The sequence below is a fragment of the Lepidothrix coronata genome, unplaced genomic scaffold (genome assembly GCF_001604755.1).
Source record: "Lepidothrix coronata isolate B3197 unplaced genomic scaffold, Lepidothrix_coronata-1.0 Scaffold43, whole genome shotgun sequence".
Classification (NCBI taxonomy): Eukaryota; Metazoa; Chordata; class Aves; order Passeriformes; family Pipridae; genus Lepidothrix; species Lepidothrix coronata.
Genome location: NW_016690223.1, coordinates 774502 through 795011, shown reverse-complemented (window position 1 = coordinate 795011; position 20510 = coordinate 774502). Strand labels below are relative to the sequence as shown.

Here is a 20510-nt window from a genome sequence, read left to right as displayed (position 1 = left end):
ACCTCTTTCTGTTTAATACAGGACGAGAACCAATTGTTGCAGACAGAGGTACCATATCAGAACTGTGGAGGAATAGAAAGTTGATGGCATCACCTAATGGGACACATGAAGAGAAGAACTGTACAGAGCCAGGTAAGATGGGAAAACTTTGTGATGTTTTGAGATTGGGTAGTGCCATCATGTGTAAACATGAAAGTGTTAAACTTAAAAAAACCCCAGGACTGTTCTGTGAAGAAATAAGGTTTATAGTGCTATGTATTGTTTTGGGGGTCTTTATGAGACTAGTGCTGACAATTTGATTTCTTTAATTTTGTTTCTTTTGGTGCTTATTAATTTCTGTCTAGCTGATGCTGAATGTATTGCACTAGTAATGAGAGGTGTGCTCTTCTTGAAACTATGGGTAGCTAAACATGCTGTGTTTGAGATGACATCTGAGCACACTAATTTGTGTTCATTACCATTATACAGTTAACCATGCTTAGCTAGTTTAATGATAAACTATGTATTCAGTGTAGGAATTTATATTGTGTGAACGGGGAAGATGAGGTAAGTGATATGGAAACCCTGGAATCCATTTTACTTCAGGATATCTATCTTGGCCAGGCAATAAGAATTGATTGAGGGCAGGAATAGATGACGCATTTTAGTATCAGTGTTAGTCCACAATGCTTTCATGTTCCCATCTGTCTTCCCAATGTGTATTTCCTTTCTCTCTCTCCTTGCCTCTCTGTGGTTTACGGTGTGTGGGAGATGAGACATTTTGCCAACGGCGCTAGCCAAGTTAATTTGAAGTTGAGATTTTTTTTTTTTAATATGACTCTTTGATCAACTCTTTGATGGCAATTGAGTCTGTGCCTTCTTGCAAACAGCGACAGCATGAGTTCTAGGATACTGTCAGCCCCAGGCACTAGGAGAGTTCGGAGCAGTACTCCTGCCCCTCACTTAGTATTCTTTCCTAGTCCTCTTCTGTTTTCTTCCATATATGTGATGTGATATATGTAATCATGTCTGAGCACACCTGGAGCCAAGGCAACAGGAGCCACAAAATTGTAGAAGCTACATCAGAAAGATGCCTATGAAAGTTCTGATAGGGATTTCCATTTAGCACGAATGAGAACTTTTTTACAATGATAGCACTGCCAAGGGAAAACATACGATTGTATGTAAACTGGAATTTCAGGAGCAGTGATGACTTCTTCACATGTTTAGAACAAATAGTTCAGCTCCTTCCCTTCCTCTAAAATTGCAAGATTAGTGTAAGAGCAATCGGAATAGATAAATACGGTTGAGTCATTTTGATTTGCTTTCTGAGACTCAGGTCACTCAGGTGCACTTTTCTCTGTAACCACAAGAGCTGGACACAAGGGAGGCCCAAATCTGCCTCAGGATGCTGAAGTTCTAAGAAAAATATCACAAGACTTGCATTAAAGTAATGATTTCTAGTCACAGTGATGATATTAGACTTTCTTTTAAAAAGTGTTTCTTCTGTTAGAAGATTTACAGATCAAATCTGACAGGATTGCAACTGTAGCATTTTTAATCACTTCCTGTTATTTTGCAGTTATGTACAGCTTATCACTGTGTATCTTCTGCAGCTGAAGGAGGAATTGAGATGCTGCATGAGTGGCTAGATGTAAGATAGATGCAAATAAAGTAAGCATCTGAAAATAGCTGAAGCTGATGTTTGTTGAACAGGAATGGGTCCATAAGAACCTATTATTGTTACTGCTCAGTAACAAGTTCTGTAGATTTGGGCTGGGTTGTTTGTTTTGTTTTGATTTTTTTTTTTGGTGGATTGGTTGATGTTGGTTTGTTTGGGTTTTTTTTTTGTTGTTTTGTTTTGTTTTGTTTGTTTGTTTTTTTATTATTTTTTCATTCTTGTCTTGTAGCCTGGGAATGAGATTTGGCTTGTAATGACAATAAGGTACAATGATGTAAAACCTATCAAAAAAGGAGCCAGTAGCATAGCTCATCTCTATGGGAATGTAGCTTGTAATCACATGATTACAGAGAGAGAAGTCCCAGGAAAGGTCAAGAGACTTGATGAAGATTGCATAGAAAATTGGTGAGAGAGTGTGGATTTTCAGTTTGTATATGAATACACCGTTCTCTATAGGCTCCTTTATGACATGTACTTTTTCTTACCTATGCCATCTCTTGTATCTGCTTTAAGCACAAGGGACCCTACAAATGCTTGGGAGTTTGTATGGTATATAGCAGTTTTCTTATGTTATGTGAATGTTTTCCTATGTGTGTTTAGGGTATAAGAACTTCATAGTACCCTGGAAAATGCGAGTTCTTGCTGAGAGTCTGTTAATCCTTTGTGTCCTTGCAGTGCTATTGCTGTGCTCTCTTTTTATTAGCTTCCCACACAAGTCTGCAGTTTTACTTCCTTTTTCTCAAAAGCTTTCAACAGAGTTAATTTATTTACCACTTTCTTACTTACATGTAAGTAAAAAAAAAAAATCCCCAATTGTTAGAAATTACAAACTGCAGCTATAGAAGTTTATAAGACCATGAGATCACTACAGTTCATGACAGTCATACAAAGGCTCACCCTTTGTAATATATCTTGGGATAAAAACTCCATAAGCTTGTGGAAGCTGCTATCTGCTAGAAGCTCACTTAACCTACACTGTCTGAGATAGTTTCATTTACTGAAGTAGATAATTTTTTATTGTGTTTTTCTGGAAACATTTTTTTCTGGGACCATTGTTTCAGAACATAAAAAACTTTGAAGTCTTGGCAATGCAGCTTTAGAAAAGAACCCCGAGGCTCTGACAAAGGAAAGAAAATATATATGTATGTGTATATATATCCCTAGAGGAGAAAGGTTGCTTTTATTATCAGAAGACTGGTGTTTCTGACTATCTTAAGTGGTACTACACATGTTTTCTGATAGTAACTATTTTGCAATCATAAGGAATTATAGCTAGTTTCTATCCCATAACAGCAGCAAAGGAACTGTAGGTCAGCTGCAGGAAGGAGTAGGAACATTTGTGAGCACCAAGCCAACCTTGGTTCTAGTCTGGACTGAGACCAAATCCTCACCATGGTTAGTGTGTTGTGTAGCATTTTTACAATAAAAGGTCCTTCCTAGCTTTAAACTTGCCCTTTGTTGAAAGCTCCTCTGCCATGATAAGACAGAGGTCTTCATATTGTCCTGGAGGCTGAAGGATTTATAGATTACATGTGAAAGGCTCTGGATGGTAGANGCCTGGAATTTCTGAATTATGAATCTTATGCTTATTTGGTGTTGGGTGACTAGTGTGGCTGGATGGCTGGCATGGGTATTCCTCTTAGATGGAAACCAAACTACCTTTTCTTCATGGCTCTGGGTAATTTCTGTGGGAGGAAGAGTTGATCTGACCTCAAAGCAGAGCAATCAGAAAGGAGGAGTAGTTGTCTCTAGCATCTTAACATATCTCGTTAGTTTGCAACCAACTTTTTGGCCTTATCGAAGCTCTCGCTCCCATCTGCTGTCAGCTCACGAGCTTGCAGTGCCATCTGCCCAGCAAGTCTGATTTGTAGCCTCTCTGCTCCAATGGCTTGCCTCATGTTTCGAAACGTTGCCATGACTCTGTGTCCTCCAGAACTCCAAGTAACGTTTCCAGAGCACTTGCAAGGTGGGGTGACTGGGTGGCATGATATTTCTCACCATGTGACTCCACTGGGTCATGTTAGGCTGTTACTCAGCTGATCCAGATTCTTTGCTGTTGTGAACGTTTTCAATTAATCCCTGTATATGGTACAGAAAATACTTAAATTTCTTGCTGTGAATTAGAAATATCTGGGAATATATTTCCATTATCTTCTGACACTAGTCAGTAAGTGGCCTTGAAACTGAAAGAGGCAGTGGTGTTTTCTGTCCAGCAGTTTGTCAACCATGGACAGTTCATGAGCTACACTGATTTTAAATAGCTGGCAATTTTGTTCAGGCACGCTCCTCCCATTGTTATCAGTGGGTGAAGATGAATTATGGATTGGGGGAAAGACAGCGTTAGCAGTTCTCCCTGAGCCATGCTGCCTTTTTAGTTTGGAATTAAAGAGCACATTGTAGCAATGTTTTCTGTTCGTGCAGTAACAGAGAAAGAATCAGTCCTCTACAGTGAAATAAAATGTGTTTCTCATTAGCATGTGTATGAGTCAGGATCAAAAGTCATTAAGTCTGTGTATATTTTACACTGTTAGTTATAACCTTGGGGACTCATGTAAGATGTGATGCATTGTAGACAAACTATAGAAGTCTTAGACAGTTTTGTTAGTATACTATAGAGAGGACAAGAGCCTCTTAGTTTTTCTACAAAAATCGATGATGTCTCAAAAAGTAATTTTCCGAAGGGATAGAAAAAGTTATTTCTTGTACACTTGTAGTAAAGACACTGTAGGAACCATCAATTTCCATCAGTTTTAACAAACACAGTGCTTATTTAAATACATAATTCTCAACATGCTGCATTGATGTATCCTTTTTCTTTCTTAATGCTTGTAGACACCTTAATATATAAGATCAGAAACTTAGTGTAATAAATTCTGGTGGAATATGTAATTTTGTGCTGATGTAAATTCTCTTTAAACAATGTGATAATATGTATTTCTTTTAAACAATGTGCTCGTGATCTTCCCTAGATCAACCTTCCATTTTGTAGCAGGGATAAATGCCTCTAGACCTCTGCTTTTAAGGAGGTGGTATTAATAATTTCACTGTAAACCTTTGTTTCATGAACAGCCTAAATTAGTAGGCTCAGCACGACCTGCAAGTTCTCTTACTATGCATTCATACAATACCTAGCATAGAAAGACTATGCTCTCATTGAGGTAATACAGGCAATTACTGTGTTGTATTATGTTATTTGCAAATATTCCCCACTCGCCTATTAGTCAGACTTGCTGTCTGCCTTGATGCATAGAAAATGTGCAACTGTTGCAGTATGATAGAATTACTGATAGTGCATATATGTTGATTTAAAATGTTTTGTTACTTCAGTGTCTTATGCCCTCAAAGACCAGGAAAATTACCTGCCTTAAGCATCCTTTCTTGTGTTGATCTAAAAGGAAATGAAAATGAGGAAAGGTTTAAGAAAAAATTTCCTAGTTGCTTTATGCATATGGTATTCACATAACACATAGATACAGTGTCCTGTGAATGTCTATGTACGCATGCACAGATGTACGTATTTATGTAGTTGAAAGACTTGCTAACCAGCTAATATGTAGCTTATTTCTGTAGCCACTTGTCATGTGCTGGTGGGGTTTTATTTGTTTTGGGTTCGCTTTGTGTTGTACCCCTCACCGGTGTCTGCAGACTCACTCTTGTCCCTGTTGAGCGGTAAACTTTATTGATTGTGATTTCAATGGTTTCTGTTTCTGAGGAAAATAGATGTGTGACAATTCAAAACTGCTTTTAGTGGACTAGATGAGAGTGAGTGACAAACATTTAATGCCAAGTTTTTCTCATGTGACTCTCAAGGTCTCCTCATCAGAACTCACACCTAGATTTAGGTTGAAGTTCTGACACTCTTTGCCTGGCTTACGAATGTGGGTATTAAATGGATTTGCAGGTAGATATAGTTAAAGTTAGTTGGGAAAAGTGTTTTGTTTATTTTTTTGTGAACTAGTGTAGGAAATGTGCTTTGATTGAAGGTAGAATTTGAAAAATAACCACCCTTCTCTCTGAGCTGTTCATTTTCTAGCAGTGTATTAATACTGGCATCCAAAATAGTAGAAAGAAATGAGACAAACATCTCTCTGTGCTTTGGCTTAACCTGCCAGCAGCATCCCCTGGAGAGCTGAGAACAGAAAACGAACTCCAGGGTAATTTATCTATATCCCCAGGTCTAAGTGTCAAGTTTGCAGGAAGTAGTTTAACGCACAGTAAATTAGTGTCTGACTAAAATGCCATTTAGAGATGTAGTAAATAAAAGCAAATGAAACATATTTAATAGGGTTTTTTTATATTGCTGTATATTCTTAAATCTAATAAAAATATTACTTGATATAATCTTTATTTCATATGACTCAGATTTATTTATAGTTGGTTTGGGTCCAGTTAAAGCACACTGTGGATAAGTACTTTACAAGCCAAGTCTTTGCTCTGAAACCAAAAAGCAGGTCTGAAACAAAAATGAGAATTTTTAAGACGTAGCCACTTCAGAACCAAATTTAACGTCTAGGGACACAGACCCTTACTTTCTTTGACTGGAACAAAACACCCAGGTTGAATGCTCTGGAGTGCTAAGACTAAGATCTGAAGTTTCCCATGTTAGAAACTGTATTCATTTCCCATATTAGAAACTCCAGCCTGAGTACTTAGATATCTGATTGCCTATATTTCAAAACACATTACCTAAGCATTTCTCAAATATTAATGTAGTAATAGTGCAACGTGTCTTTCTGTAACTGCAGACAACTCAGGCAGACAGTAGCTGTGTAAATTACTGGCCTGAGGTCATAAAATGTGATAGAGCAAAGAATCAAATCCAGATACCTCAGTCTTGATCTTGGCTCCTGCAGAAATGATATTTGATTACAAGTTTGGACTAATATGACCTCCTCAGGTTCCATCCAACCTGAGTTGCCCTGTGATTTGGTATGGAAATCAAATGAATTGTGTTTCACTCAGGACATATTTGAAATCCTGAACTGGGATTTCAGAGTCAAAGTTAGTGAGACTTGGGCATGCAGATCTCTGTGGTATTGCTGACTGACTCACATTTGGTATGGGATAATGGATGGGTATTTAGATGTGTTCTTCACTGGTATGACCATGCAGATAAACCTTTGTGTGTGGATATCTGCTCGATTTTACACTCAGAAAATGGTGCTGTTGGTATAAAAGCTGTGTTTAAATCTACCCATCCTTATCCATGGCAATTTTGATTTCACTGCTTGTTTTTTACCTTATTGCTTGTAACATGTCTCCATGTACTGCAGCTGAGACAGAAAGTGCTACTGTCTTGCCTTGTATCGTGTGCAGTTGTTACAGTTGTTACCACACCTGATTTTACTGTTGCAGAAAGTGAGTTGAAAAGGATTGTAAATCAGCATTAATCCATACTCTTGGGGTTGGCCTAGGACAGTCTTTATGAGGTACTGGATTGTTTGACAGATGTTAAAACTCTACATTTATTTCTTCATCTCTGTGCTCTCAGTGCCTTAACAATCCATAACTTGGACCACCAATGTGGAGGATTCAGACAGAACTGGACGAGCAGAGAATTGGGCTGCAGAGATTGCAGGTTGTGAAAAGCACCCGGAGATAGAAAATTCTCACAGGAAGCTGCAGGAGGGATAGAGAAGTTTGGGGGTTGGAATTGTGTTGTATAAAGACTAAGATTACTCAGTCAGGGATCCTGGAGTGAAGGGAGACTGAATTTGAATAGTGAACAGTGAGAGAATCTTGGTAATAGCCAGGCAAAGAGGTAGGCCCTGGGAAGTAGTAAGCAGAGAAAGTGATAAGAGAAAATGAAAAATCAAAATTTAGTGAGAGGTTTGGTTTTGGTTGGGCAAGAAATCTAGAATGAAAAGCAAGGGGAGTCTGTAAAAAGAGCTCAAGTTGCCAAAGGGCTGCTTTTTAGCCTTGTGTTTGGCACATAAAACTGGATGTAGATATAAAGCAATTTGGAAAGCTTCATCAAAGCCAGACCCTACTGAGCCTCAACTCTCTCTCTTTGAATCTCAGTGGATTTTTTTGAGGGTCAAAATGACTGATTTAAAAATAGACTTAGGCACAATGTGCAATTACAGTAAATTAATTTTAAACTTTATTCTGCTAATATTTCTGATAAGAACCCTCATAATTGATTTTTTTCAGAAGTTACGAAATTTTATTATAGGTTTTTAGTTCTGCATTCATTAATGCCAATGACATTTTACAGAATAGATGTGATTACCCACCTAACAGGCTGAAAATACTCTGTGAACCTGATGACAATTAAATTGGCATCAGTCCTGTTCTGCAGGGAGGCAAGACCTTCCGGCAATAAAGAGTGGTGGTTTTCTTTATTCTTTGAGGTTGACAAACACTGAAGACATTATAGTAGAAATTGTAATAGCCTTAGAAACAGCCAAATTCATTTCTGCTGGGACTCTGCTGGTAAGTTGAGGTACAGCAGAGCAGACACTGCAGGGGGATGGCAGGTTACATATATGTGTGCTCATTCAGTTGTTTCCTTTTTTGCATCATTAAATTAATAGTTTAATGTTAAGGACAGGTGCTGCAATAATGGTATTTAGAGCAACATTCTCTACCCATAGTGAGCAACAGTGGTAAATGTGCCTTCCTGTGAGCAAGAAGGTGATAATTTAGACTCTGCCTGTTCAGTTACCATGCATACTTGCCTGTTGGACAATGCTCTGAGATCGCCTAAAGCTGATGAATTATTTTTCCCCTGCGTATGATGCACTTGGTTTGGTCGATTGAGGGTAACATGACTGGATCTATTGCAGAGCAATAGCAAGATGTAAAATGTTCACAGATGGTGGGAAACATTTAAATTTCTGGAATAGAATTTCTGGATGAAATTTATGTTTAGAAGCTTAAATTGACCGAAATGTGGAAAACAGATTTATTACCCCCTTCCCCTATTTACTGTGAATCAGCTTGTGCTTTGACTTTTGTGAGCTCCTAGTGTAAAACCCAGACTCTTGGAAAGAGGCAGTTGTTCTTTAGAGCATCTGAGGGCATATCTGTGCTGGTGTACACTACCTTAACTCCATTGTCATTACAATCTCAACACAGTTTTTAACAGCCGGGGTTCTGCCCTATGTATTTAGAGCTGGATGGTGAGATGCTTAGTTCTTTGGTGAGAATTTTCTCCCTTTACTTTTCATGCCTTTGTAAAGTTTGCATTCTTTGCCTGATTATGTCATGCTTTTTTAAATCCCTCCACAGGATCTTTGACTACTGTTGCCTAAAATTGTAAGGCTTTTTCTTACCTTCGGAAGCCTTTTACAAGCCTTTCTCTTCCCTGTTGCTGATGTCCTTTGTCTGCTTCCTTTACCTGCACTGAAACTTTAAGATGTTCCCAATATCCATTTGCCATTTTTTGTTATTTTTGTGTAGACCCTTCCGGATTAGTGCGTGAAAGAAACTGTCTGGAATATTATCATTCTCTCCTTTCTTGACTCTCACTTCATGAGCCATGAGTATCAGGGTGCTCTCAGGAGATTGGCCAGCCAGGATTGGCTAGACAGGGAAGAAGTCAAAACTAGCATATTAATTAGTCCTGTTTCAGTCATGTTTTGCTAGTTGAGGGTGGAAGGTCCCTATAGAGCTGTAGTGTTGTCTGTCCTTGTTGTGAAACGCAGTGGCAGTCCCTAAGAGCACCTAGTGGAATGGACAAGGAAAAGAAGACTGAAAAAGGCAAAGTGACTTACCCAAAGTCTGCAGAGAAGGTCAGTAGCTAAGCTGTGTTTTCTTTCCCTCTGTAATCATAAATTATAGCCATATTAAGTTCATTGAGCCTGGAGCTGTTGCTGCTGCCATCATCACCTCTCAGCTCTCCTTCCTGATCAGCTCGTGACTTGATTCTTTTGGTGTGCTTTTTAAAATGAGAAATACAGCTTTTCACAATAAAGTGGTTACCACTTCCTAGCTAGTTATAACTGGTAGCTCAGTGCTACACTACAGAGCATTTATGATTTCTCCATGTCCTCCACTTAGAGGGAGAAGAAACCTTGGAAAGTAAAGATCTCATTTGCTCCTACAAAGGGGTGAGTACATGCCTGGCTGACCCATCTTTGGGCCCACTGCTATCCACAGAGAATGATGTGGAAAAATTGTGACTAGGGAAGTTGCAGGTCTCTGCTATGGTGATGGTTCTACAACTGGGGAATGCTTTTGGGAGTGCTGTGTGAGAGGGACTGTATAAAACATGAGTGCTCTGCTGCTACCAGGGATAAAATGAGGACCTCCTGTTGCTTGCAGGCTGAAAAAGGAAAGAAGGAGTTGAGTATTTTCTCGTGTGTGAGCAAAACCTGTGCTTGTGCCTGACTCAAAGGTCTTTGAAAATTTTGGTTTTTTTTATTTCATGGGGGTGTGAGGCGAGGCTTTTTCTCTGACTTTCTCTCTGCCAGCTGACTTTTAAGTGCAGACCAAGTACTTCAGATTTGAGGTTAATCAATTAATCAGTTGTATTTTTCAATACCGTGTGTGTTTACTATAGTTGTCTGGTTGTACGGGATTGTTTAGCAATAGCATGTGTTGAGAGTGTTCTTACTTGGAAAGACTATCTGGGATCATCTCCAGAACTGCTTTAAGCTGTGGATATTTAGGGCAACTAAGTTTAGTAAGTACTACTTAGGTAATTAAAGGTTGGATCTAGGCTGCTTTCTCTGCAAGAGAGCAGACTGGTAATGGGAAATTAGTCAACCTGGTTCAATATTATCTTCTGTATAGCACAGAGTCAGATCCCACCCAACTCAGAGTTTTATTTTTCTAATATCTTACGGGGTTTTGAAAGTCAAAATAATGTTACTTTTCATGTAGTCTTGAAGGTAGCAAAACTAGCTCAAATTGCTTAAATTGAAAATAATATTTATAGCTGTTTTTGAAACAGTCAAGATATCCATTTTGCACTCTTTTTCTTTAAAGAAAAAATTAAGTCTCTGCTAAATAACTACTTGTGAAATTCTTTTTACTCAGTGTTTCACCAGTTTGTACCCATAGATGTAGGTGTAAGACCAACTTGTACATGTAAGAGAGATGTTACATGGAAAAAAGGACAGTTGCCCATATCATACAAGCATTTCAGGGTCTTAAAAAGTACTATGTTTCTGTAAGCTCAGTGGCTTTTGAAATTGTTCAGATTCATGGTGGAATGCATGAAATTATTTGCAGAGTCTTTTGGTTTTGTTGAACACTTTCAAAATTTGATGTTTTTTCCCCTATTCCAGCCCCCGCCTGGTTGAATGCTACACAAATGCCACTAGCATTACTATTCTTCTGGGATGAGATTGCAAATGGGATGGGAACAGTGATGCATGTATTATATGCTTTTTATGAATAAAATCGTGAACTTCACAACCAAAGTTCTTTCTTTCCATCCAGTGACCAATTTCAAATATTTTGGTCCTACCACATTGCTGACTCAAGACTGGACTCTGAATTAAGCTCTGCAGTGCAGCTCTGAGGAAGAGAGATTGCACCTTGGCCAGATGCTTTCTGACAGGGGGTCAGCTATGGTGTGTGGGTCAGTGCAGTCCTCCAAAGGGTTTTCAGCTGTGAGAGGCAGCACAAATGGGAACTTGTGGAAGAGATGAGAACCTCCTGTATCCAAAGTGTAGGGTGGAAAATGGCTGTGTTGGGCAACATCGTCTGTGTGCATGTCTGTGCTCAGACCTGTGACGTATCACTCTGGTCAGGCTGTAGTAGGGGATGATATCCCCTGATTCTGGAGTGCCTACAGACATGACTGCAAACTGCCATCTTGAGCATTATTGTAAAAAGACAGATTATCATCTGCTTTGTATAGAAAACTAAGTTTAGTCAGTGTACTAAGTGGAGAGACTTTTCTGTTAATCTAGTTTGGAGTTCTTTACAACAATATATTGCATATATTTTTGTAGGTTAACAGATATGTTTGTCTGTTGTTTTAATGGCAGTTTTAGTCTAGTGGCTAAAGTTTGTGTTCAGTAGTTCTGTGCCTTGACATGAAATGTACAGCGTGGCATAATAACCTTCTACATCAATCTTTACTGCAGGAGATTGAGATCCAGTGTTTCAGTATGTCATGGGAACCAGGAAATTCTCAATTCTAGCTGTGCCTGCAGCAGTGACTACCCTTTGGGATTTTACCCTATATTCCTTCACTCCAGAAAAGTGACTGAAGGAATTCCACCCCCCCCCCCCCAGGAGCAAAAATATAATTGAACACTAGTGGGGAACCTTGATCCCTTTATCCCTGCTACAAATATTACTCAGTTAGATTGGGTTCTGAATGTGGAAACATCTTTATAATAGTAAGCCTTGTTCTCCATAGAGAATGAAGATGATCTTGGCTTTCCCAGTGGTAGATTTGCAGCTACTTAGATGCCACAGTATGAATTCTGATTTAGAGTGAGTGTAAATATAGTCTAGCTTGTCAGTGAGGCACCTGTTTCTTATCCTCAGATAGTTCAGTTCATTGCTCTGATTATCTCTTTTCTTCCTCTGCAAAAAAACCTTTCCTCCTTTTCTACCTGAAAAAATTTATCTTTAATATGGGAAAAAGAAATGGATTGCTTTTTTTCAAGTAGTGTAATCAGATTAGGCATTTACAGGAGTAAAAACGCAAAGTGCTACGGTCATTATGTTCCCAATGAGTGTGTTTATATTCTGCTAGTAAACACATCTGAGTGTTTTGGAAACAATAGTAATCTTTCTCTTCTCTACGTAAGTGGTGTAGCATACCCTTCTGTGACTTCGTATTTTAGTTGCACTGTGACTTTATATGCTTAATCTTGGAGAGGCAGTTTGGATTGTATTATTTAACAGCCAAGGATAAAAGCCTCTTGCAATTATGAGATTAACAAGAGTTACGCTATGTTTTGATTCTTCCTGAAGTCTGATATGTGAATACATGTGTGCTTTGACTGGATACGTGTTTGATGTTATTTTCTCTATCTCTTTTGGGGTTTTTCCCCCTCTTTTCTTTAGAGAAAAATTCTGTTAGCTGAAAGATTTTCAAAGAACGTAAAAGGCTTAAATGCCATGGGCGTTCCTTCATATGCTGCTGTGAGTGCCAGGCAGCTTTACCGCTGCAAAATAACAAAAAAAGAGAATAGAAATTTGGCTTTACTGGCTGTTGAGCTGGATGGTCTATGTTTCAGAGAAGATAATTCAGATAATTTGATTTTCTTCGGAACAAACTTGGGAAAGTAGTGCGCTTTTTCTCCCTTCTGGGAAAATGTCCACTATCCAGTGTATGAAGTTAGAAACACATTAAAGTTGTGAGAAAAATCATACTGTTGTAAGATATTAATTGCTGGTAAGATTTTATGCTAACTGTAAAATATCTCTGGCTTTTTAGAACATCATGCATCACGCTATTTATTAGTTCTTAACTAAAATATTTAACTTTATGATGTTAAATAACTTTATGGGGAAAAAATATTTACTAATTCAGATGCTTGAAAATAGGACCAGGTTGGCTTTCTTAAATCAGCACAGTTCCTATTTCTTGATGTTGTGTAACAGTTATTGATGTGATGCTACAGTTTTAAACTTCAGGAAAAAGCTGATTAGTGTAAACCTCCCACATAGCATTGAGGACAGGCTGGAGGGAAATGACCCACACAACCATGGTTGCACTTCAGTATTACAGAAATAGTCCAGTCTCTCAGTTCGTCTAAATATATGGCTAGATTTAGAGGTTTGTATTTATTTACTTTTGGTGTTTGGATTGATTTTTCATTTAATTGACATTTTGTTGGCCCACTTTTTGGATACGGAAACTGCGGAATGGAGTTTTGCAGTTGAGGTACCAGCACACAAACGGCAGTACCTGGAGGGGAATATTTCTGCCTCAGGACAAAGCTGTCTAGAACTGGAAGTTTGTTACAAAATTCCATACTACAGTGTGTTCATTTCAGTTTGAAGGGCACATTTTTAAGTATGCTCCAGTTGGATTTAATTCATGATTTCACTTGAGCAAATATTCTGATTTAGTACATTTGTGCAGAACTTTAACACTGAACATGTAATTGACCTGAAGTTGTTGAGCTTGTTTTGAACTGAGACTTTTCCAATACTTCCATCTGGAAGGATCATTTGTGTTTCAGCCTGTGTTCAGACAAAAAAGGGACTTAGACTCATGCAGGAATCAAAGTTTTTGAGTTTGTTTGTTTGTTTTTTTTTTCCTTCAAAGTAGTATTTTAGTGTTGTGGCCCCACTGGCCCTTCCTAAGCCACTGTTTACATCAGTAGGACTTCTCCAAACACAGCAAATGCAGCATTGGACTGCTTCATCTTGCTATTATTATCTGCAAATTTTACCTGCATGCAGGTTCTCTGATTTACACTCTTAAGGAGCACTGCTACTTGAAAAGGGGAGCTGAGATTTTATATGTCTTTTGTCTATTGTATTTACATGGTCTGTAAATCTAGTATGTGAGCTGACCATCTAATGACCTTTAAAAATGCAGCCTTTGGAGAGATGAAGAGGGATTTGTTACTTGACAGATTTGTGCTAGCAAGCCCCAGGTTATTTACGGAAGTCTGGAATTTTGTGCTCTTGGATTTAAAGAATACTGTGTAATTCAGATCAAAGGCAAAGTATTAAAATCTTAATTCCGCTGAGAGAAATATCCTTTATTTTGGCATTCTCAGACAATATTCTTAATTCATGTTGCTAGTGCACCTTATAAAAGAGAAGAAATTTAAAGTTTTCTTATAATTTTTTGTGAAACAATTTTTCTTTCACAACTGGACGAGTGGTCTGTGAAGCTTATTCATAATTTTTAAAAGGAAAAACTCTGTTCTGATACTATATCATACAAAGTCACAGAGTTACTGTCAGGTGTTTGTATTTCCTCAACTAATTGCATAGTGAAAACATTTACATGTTCAATTTTGTTGTTAAAGTATTGAAATATCCCTGTGTCATCAAAACTATTAGAGAGTACATAGGTAAGGAGGAGGAAGGAAGGAAACCAGGGCAAAGGACATTTCAAAACTATTATAGTTGCCGTTCAGGAAGAGTGTTTAAATTGGTACAGATGGGAGATGCTAAACTGCATTTCTGTGGATTTCTACAACCAATGTAAAATTCAGGGGTTATACATCTGAAAAGATCACAATGAAACTAATTTGTTTTGTGGAAAGTAAAGTAGCCATTGCCACTTTTTGTTTCCCTCTCAGATGATGAAAACTACTTCCAGGCAATCTTACTGTGCTATCTAGTGCACACAGAAGTACCTTGAATCTTGGTACGTGACTTTGGGGGGTAGAACAGAAACTGTAAATCTCTGTGCTTGAGACTGTTTGTTGTCCTTGGCCTGTAGAAATGTGCCAGATGACACTAGCAAGTGTTCTGTGTGATCTGAAAGTACTGTGTGCCCCTTAAAGATTAATTTCTTTGCCCATTTCTGTACTTCCAAAGCTATGGAACTGATACTAGAAGTGCAATAAAGCAAAATGTTCTTGCAGTGTGAGTTGTACCCTTGTCCATAGAAATTGTTTCTCTGACAGTGAAATAACTGGATATATTACTGAAATGTGATGTAGGTCTCTAACCCCAAATCATACTTGCAGCTTGTCCAGTGAAGTTGGTGAGGACTTCTGAACACAAAATGAGCTTTTGACAAGTGCCTCAAGTAGGACTGGATGAGTCTCCCTCACTACAGAATCTTACACAGTAAGCACAAAGAACTGTTCAGGGACAGTGAAGCAGCAGAGACCAAAAGTCTCTCGCTGTAGGAGAAGACTCATGTTCAAAAGGTGACAGTTCTTGTGGGGCAGGTTGGTGACTGTGGAGCTGTTTTGCCTTAACAACAGTTTCTCACTCTTTTTGGACTGACATTGTTAAACGTGCAAAGATGCAAAACTGTTACTCTGCATGAATCAGCTTTAGGTCTGTAGTTGAGACAGTTAAAATCTCTTATCTTTTGGGTTTCTTTTTTTAAGGAGAGGTGATATTCCCTTTAATTACTGGACAGTGAGATGTGAGAACGCTAGTTTGAAAATGGAAGGGTTTAGGTTTAACTTTTTAAATGAAAATGGCCCTACTAACAGTGGCTTGTGCTGAATTCAGCCTTACTGAGGCGTGGAAGGAGTACTTGGAGCACTCCTAATCAATCTAGTCTCTCCAGAGGCTTTGGCAGATTTCAGTGCTGTTTTGCCCTGTTATTGAAGAGTAGTGTTGCTGAGGTAAAAGCCAGTTGTCTCTGTCCCAACATGAAGGTAGTAGCTCTGCGCAAAATTGCCTGGGGAAACCAGCAAGATAAATAGGAAGGTGCTGAATTCCTACTTCCTCTAGGGATAGAGAACTGCTAATACAAAGTTTCTGGATCATTTATTTACTCAAGTTCCATATTAATCCTGTTCTGTCCCTAAATTTGGTGGTTCTGGTCTAATCCTCCATGTTGCAGGCCTCATTTCTGGAGTTTGAATAAAAATTCTTTTCTGTCTCACAAGAGTACAGTGAAGTTTTGTGCATTAGACAGAAATGCTTTGCTACACTAATGGAAACTGCAGAATAGGACAAATAGAAAGACAGTCATAACCACAGAATTCTTGACACTAGGCAGTTACGTTATACCCAAGATACACTGAAATTGTTTCTCAAATTGAACATTGCATTTGAAATAACTCCTTCCTGAAAATACTTAATGACAAAATTACTTACCTTTCAAATTACTTACCTATGTAATATAGCTATGCTATAGCTCTTTTAGCTTCAGATTTTAGATAATATTCACTGATTCAAAAACAGTGATGACAGTGTTGTTGGTTTGGTTTTTTTTTAACTGTGGAATATTTGGCTCTTTAGACAGTAGTGAACATATACCATTAAAAGTTTGGTTCCCTGTAATGCATATTAGATGGTTGTTTATGATGAGAGTAACTTCCATGTGACATTAGCAATTTAAAACTGAGACTGTTAGTCAGGTAGACCACGTTTACCCTCAGTGGAGACAAGCATCCCAAATACCTTGCATGCTGATAGTCAGATGAATTTGGTGTGTCTTACTTTTCTGTTCTAAAACAAGCATCCTTCATAGTCAGTGTTATGTGAGTGCAATTCAATGTGCAGAGACACAGTTCTAAGTACATTTTTGTAAAGGCCCAGCTAAGATGGTAGAAAGAAATGTGACCAACTTCTTTCTTAATTTGGTTTTGCATTGTATTTCTTTACATTTTGCCTGTGACTTTTCATTTTGCTTTGATTTGCCTTAGGCTTTTGTGAATTGCTTTCTTCCAGAGACTTTTCTATGACAAATATGTTTTTAGAAGAGCTTGTGTATGTATGACTTTGAATGACATTTTGTTGTCTCATTTGTGTTGCTGCAGCCATCACTAGTCTCTCATAGAGAAGTGACAAGAGGTGTATCAGAACTGGACACTTCCGTTATTCATTTCTTATTGACTACATGTAGTAAAGAAGTATAGAAAGTAAAATCAGGATACTGTGCTTACTGTCACCACCTCCATACAGAGAGTGTGATTTCAAAATGGCAGTTAGTCTTTCTGCTAGGGTTTGGCTCTCATATGGGACACTAGAAATATTTTAGGACTCTTGTTCTCTCCTTGCTCTTGCAGGATGGCAATTCATCTTCTAAGCATTGTTAATACAGATTGCTCCAAATCTACTTTTCTCACCAAGTAGGCATTGCTGACTCACTCCTCAAATGCTGTTCATCGCCAAATTTGTCATGCAGGTTCCTTTAGTCAGGCAGCCCAGCCATCGGTGCTGCTGTTGCTCACTGCCCCTGGCAGAAGCTCAGTGCTCTTCACTCATGACTGAAACCTGCACTAAGGATTCAGTTCTTCAGAAGGCTCGAGTGTACAGAAGCTGAGACTGTTCCTTAGGCACTATATCATACATAATCTTACTGGGTGTTACCTCCTCCAGTGTACCTTTGAGTGCTTTTTTTATTGATTTCTTGTTCTTCTTCTGAGCATGCACACACGATCTGTCAGTTAGAAGCATTGTATATATTCGTTATACTATATATTTTTGATTGATTTATTTAAACAATTTCCAGTCATTATATCTTCATTGTACACTATCACTAGCTCCTTTGTGGAGTGTCACTAATGTGTATGGATTGCAGGCTTTCTGCATGTCTCACTGCTTACTGGTTTCACTTGCCGACTATCTTACAGCTTAGTAGCTGAGATAGTAATTAAACCTCAGAATTTTTGGGCATACATAGCAATGCTTCTTTATCCAAAAAATGGAAGCAACTGTAATAAACTCGGGGCATTTATTGTAGTGTGGATCCCTTTTTATCTGAAGGAGTTGAACTGAGTATATTTAATGAAAATCTAAGGAAATTGAGCTACCACAAGGAACTGATGTGCCTCTCTCCCTCTACACTTACAGCTCCCCCTCGTGTTCACGTGTTTACCTTATCCCTTTTTGGGGAACATCCATCACCTCCCAGACTCCTGTGTGAATACTGACTTGGTTGTTGTCTGTTCAGTAGTATGTATGTTCTGATTGAGTGTATTTGACTAAAAAATTAATATTATATGTGGGTTCTTTTTTCCTGAAGGGAGGTATGTGTGTTTGTTGAACATCAAAGCTGAAATATTTTGTTTCCTGTCTTTATAGTTCTACCATGTTCTATGTTCTCCCCTCTGTGAAAAGCAAGTCTGCCTCATATCAGTCAGATGGGTGCACTGTAGCACAGGAAGTAGAGATTTGTCTGACCAGCCAAACTAATAAAAAAATAAATGGAAACATACAGTGTCTGAGTAGACAGACTCAAGAATGGTGCTTATAGCCATGTTCCTCTGCTATAGCAGAGCATTTCCCTTATGTCCTGTTACCTTTGGAACAGCAACCAAGCCTGTCCTTTTCAGGCGCTCAGTGGTCAGCATATTTTTATGATTCTGGACACCTGTATATAAATTGTATGCCCTGAAGTACTTGTTAAATATAGATTTCTTTGGGAAAGAATTCTGAATTTTGAACTCTGAGAGAAAACATTGCAAGAGCAAGCCATGTTGCTTGACCCTTATAAATTGATGGGCCCTGACAATATCTGCCCGAGGATGTTATGAGTGCTGGCTGATGTCATTGTGAGGCCACTCTCCATAATCTTTGAGAAGTTGTGGAAATCAGGGGACATCTTGGAAAACTGGAAGAAGACTAATGTCATCCCCATCTACAAGAAGGGCTTAAAGGAGGATCCAGGAAATTAGACACATCATCTTACTTCAGACCCTGGGAAAGTTATGGAATGAATCCTCTTGGAGGCTGTCACAGGTCAGATGTTGCACATGACTGGGAATAGACAGCATGGATTCACCACAGGCAAATTGTACATGACAAATTCACTGGTGTTCTGTGACAAAGTAACCTACTTGGTTGATGTGGGGCGAGCAGTGGGCATTATCTACCTGGATTTCTTCAAGGTTTTTTGATATAATTTCCCACAGCCTTTTCTTAGGGAACTTGAGGCATTAGGGTCTAGAGAAGTGGTCTGTGTGGTGGGTGGGGAACTGGCAGCACCCAGCAGCACTGTGTGGGGGGGTAAGGAGCCCATTTTCAAACCAGCAGCCTGGGGGTCCCCTAGAGGATTGGGCACAACACTTTAATATCTTCATAAGTGATCTCGAAGATGGGTTTAAGGGTACCCTGGTGAAGTTCACTGATGATACCAAATTGAGTGGGGAAGTGGATACTTCAGAAGAGAGAGCCACTCTGCAGGATGACCTGGATAGGCTGGAAGAGTAGGCTAAAAAGAACCTTAGGAAGCTCTACAAGGACAAGGGTAATGTCTTGCACCTGGGAAGACATATTCCAGGAGTGCTGCACAGGTTAGGAGCTTCCCAGCTGGGGAGCAGCTCTGTGGAAAGGGACTTGGGGATCCCGGTGGACAAGCTCAGTATGAGTGAACAGTGCACTGCTGTGCAAAAGGAAAACCAACAGGTTTTTGTCAACAAGGGCATCACCAGCAGAGATAAAAAAGTCATTATCCCACTCAGGTCTTGTCAGGTAACACCTGGAATACCTGTGTTCAGTTTGGGTCTCCAGTCTGTGCACAAAGCTGTGCACAGGCTGGAGAGTGTCCAGAGAAGGGCCGCAAAGACGATCCAGGGACTGGGAAGCCTGTCATATGAGGAAAGGCTGAGAGAAATGTGTTTGTTCAGCCTTGAGGAAAGAAGACTTAGAGAAGACCTTATCAGCACGTTCCAGTATTTAAAGGGTGGCTGCAAAGAAGGTGGAGACTCCCTCTTTACACGGAGTCATGTGGAAAAGATGAAGGCTAATGAGTACAGGTTACTCCTGGGAAGATTCTGATTGGATACGAAAGGAAAATATTTCACAATGAGAACAATAGCCATTGGAATAATCTCTCCAGGGAAGTGATGAATTCCCAAATATTGGACACTTTTAACATTTGTTCTGGACAGGGTGCTGGAACATCTTATCTAGACCATACTTTTGCCAAGAAACATTGGACCACGTGATCCTTGAGGTCCACTTCCAACCTGGTATTCTGTGTTTATCTGGCATAATTATCTAAAATCCCATAGGGCTAATTTGCCCATCTGGGAGATCCTGTGTTACATGTCACATGCCTGCTGTCACTGATGTGTGCATGTGTGGTGAGTGATGTAAGCAGGAGCAGGATAGGACTTGCATGAACATTTTGTTAGTGTTTCCAATGTTTGTATCTGCTAGTGGGTAATAGAGGCCATCCCGTGTGAATACAAATAAAACTCATATAGTATACTGCATCTTACTCTGGTTTTGCTTACTCTAGATATTAAAGCAAAATTGCTTTTAAGTAAAATGTTTAATAGGTGCTATTTTTTTTCACAAATATGTATTTCCTGTCCCCTTGTTCTACTAAGCA

The 20510-nt window shown here is 39.0% G+C and overlaps 1 protein-coding gene across 2 annotated transcripts in view; it reads left to right on the top strand.

Moving 5' to 3' along the window:
* The window catches only part of SLC24A4 (solute carrier family 24 member 4), a 90895-nt gene that overhangs the window by 2623 nt on the left and 67762 nt on the right, over positions 1–20510 (top strand). For both annotated transcript variants that reach the window (XM_017813886.1, XM_017813888.1), the window contains exon 2: positions 22–132. In XM_017813886.1, coding sequence (XP_017669375.1) covers positions 22–132 — 111 coding nt within the window. The remainder of the gene's footprint in view (positions 1–21; positions 133–20510) is intronic.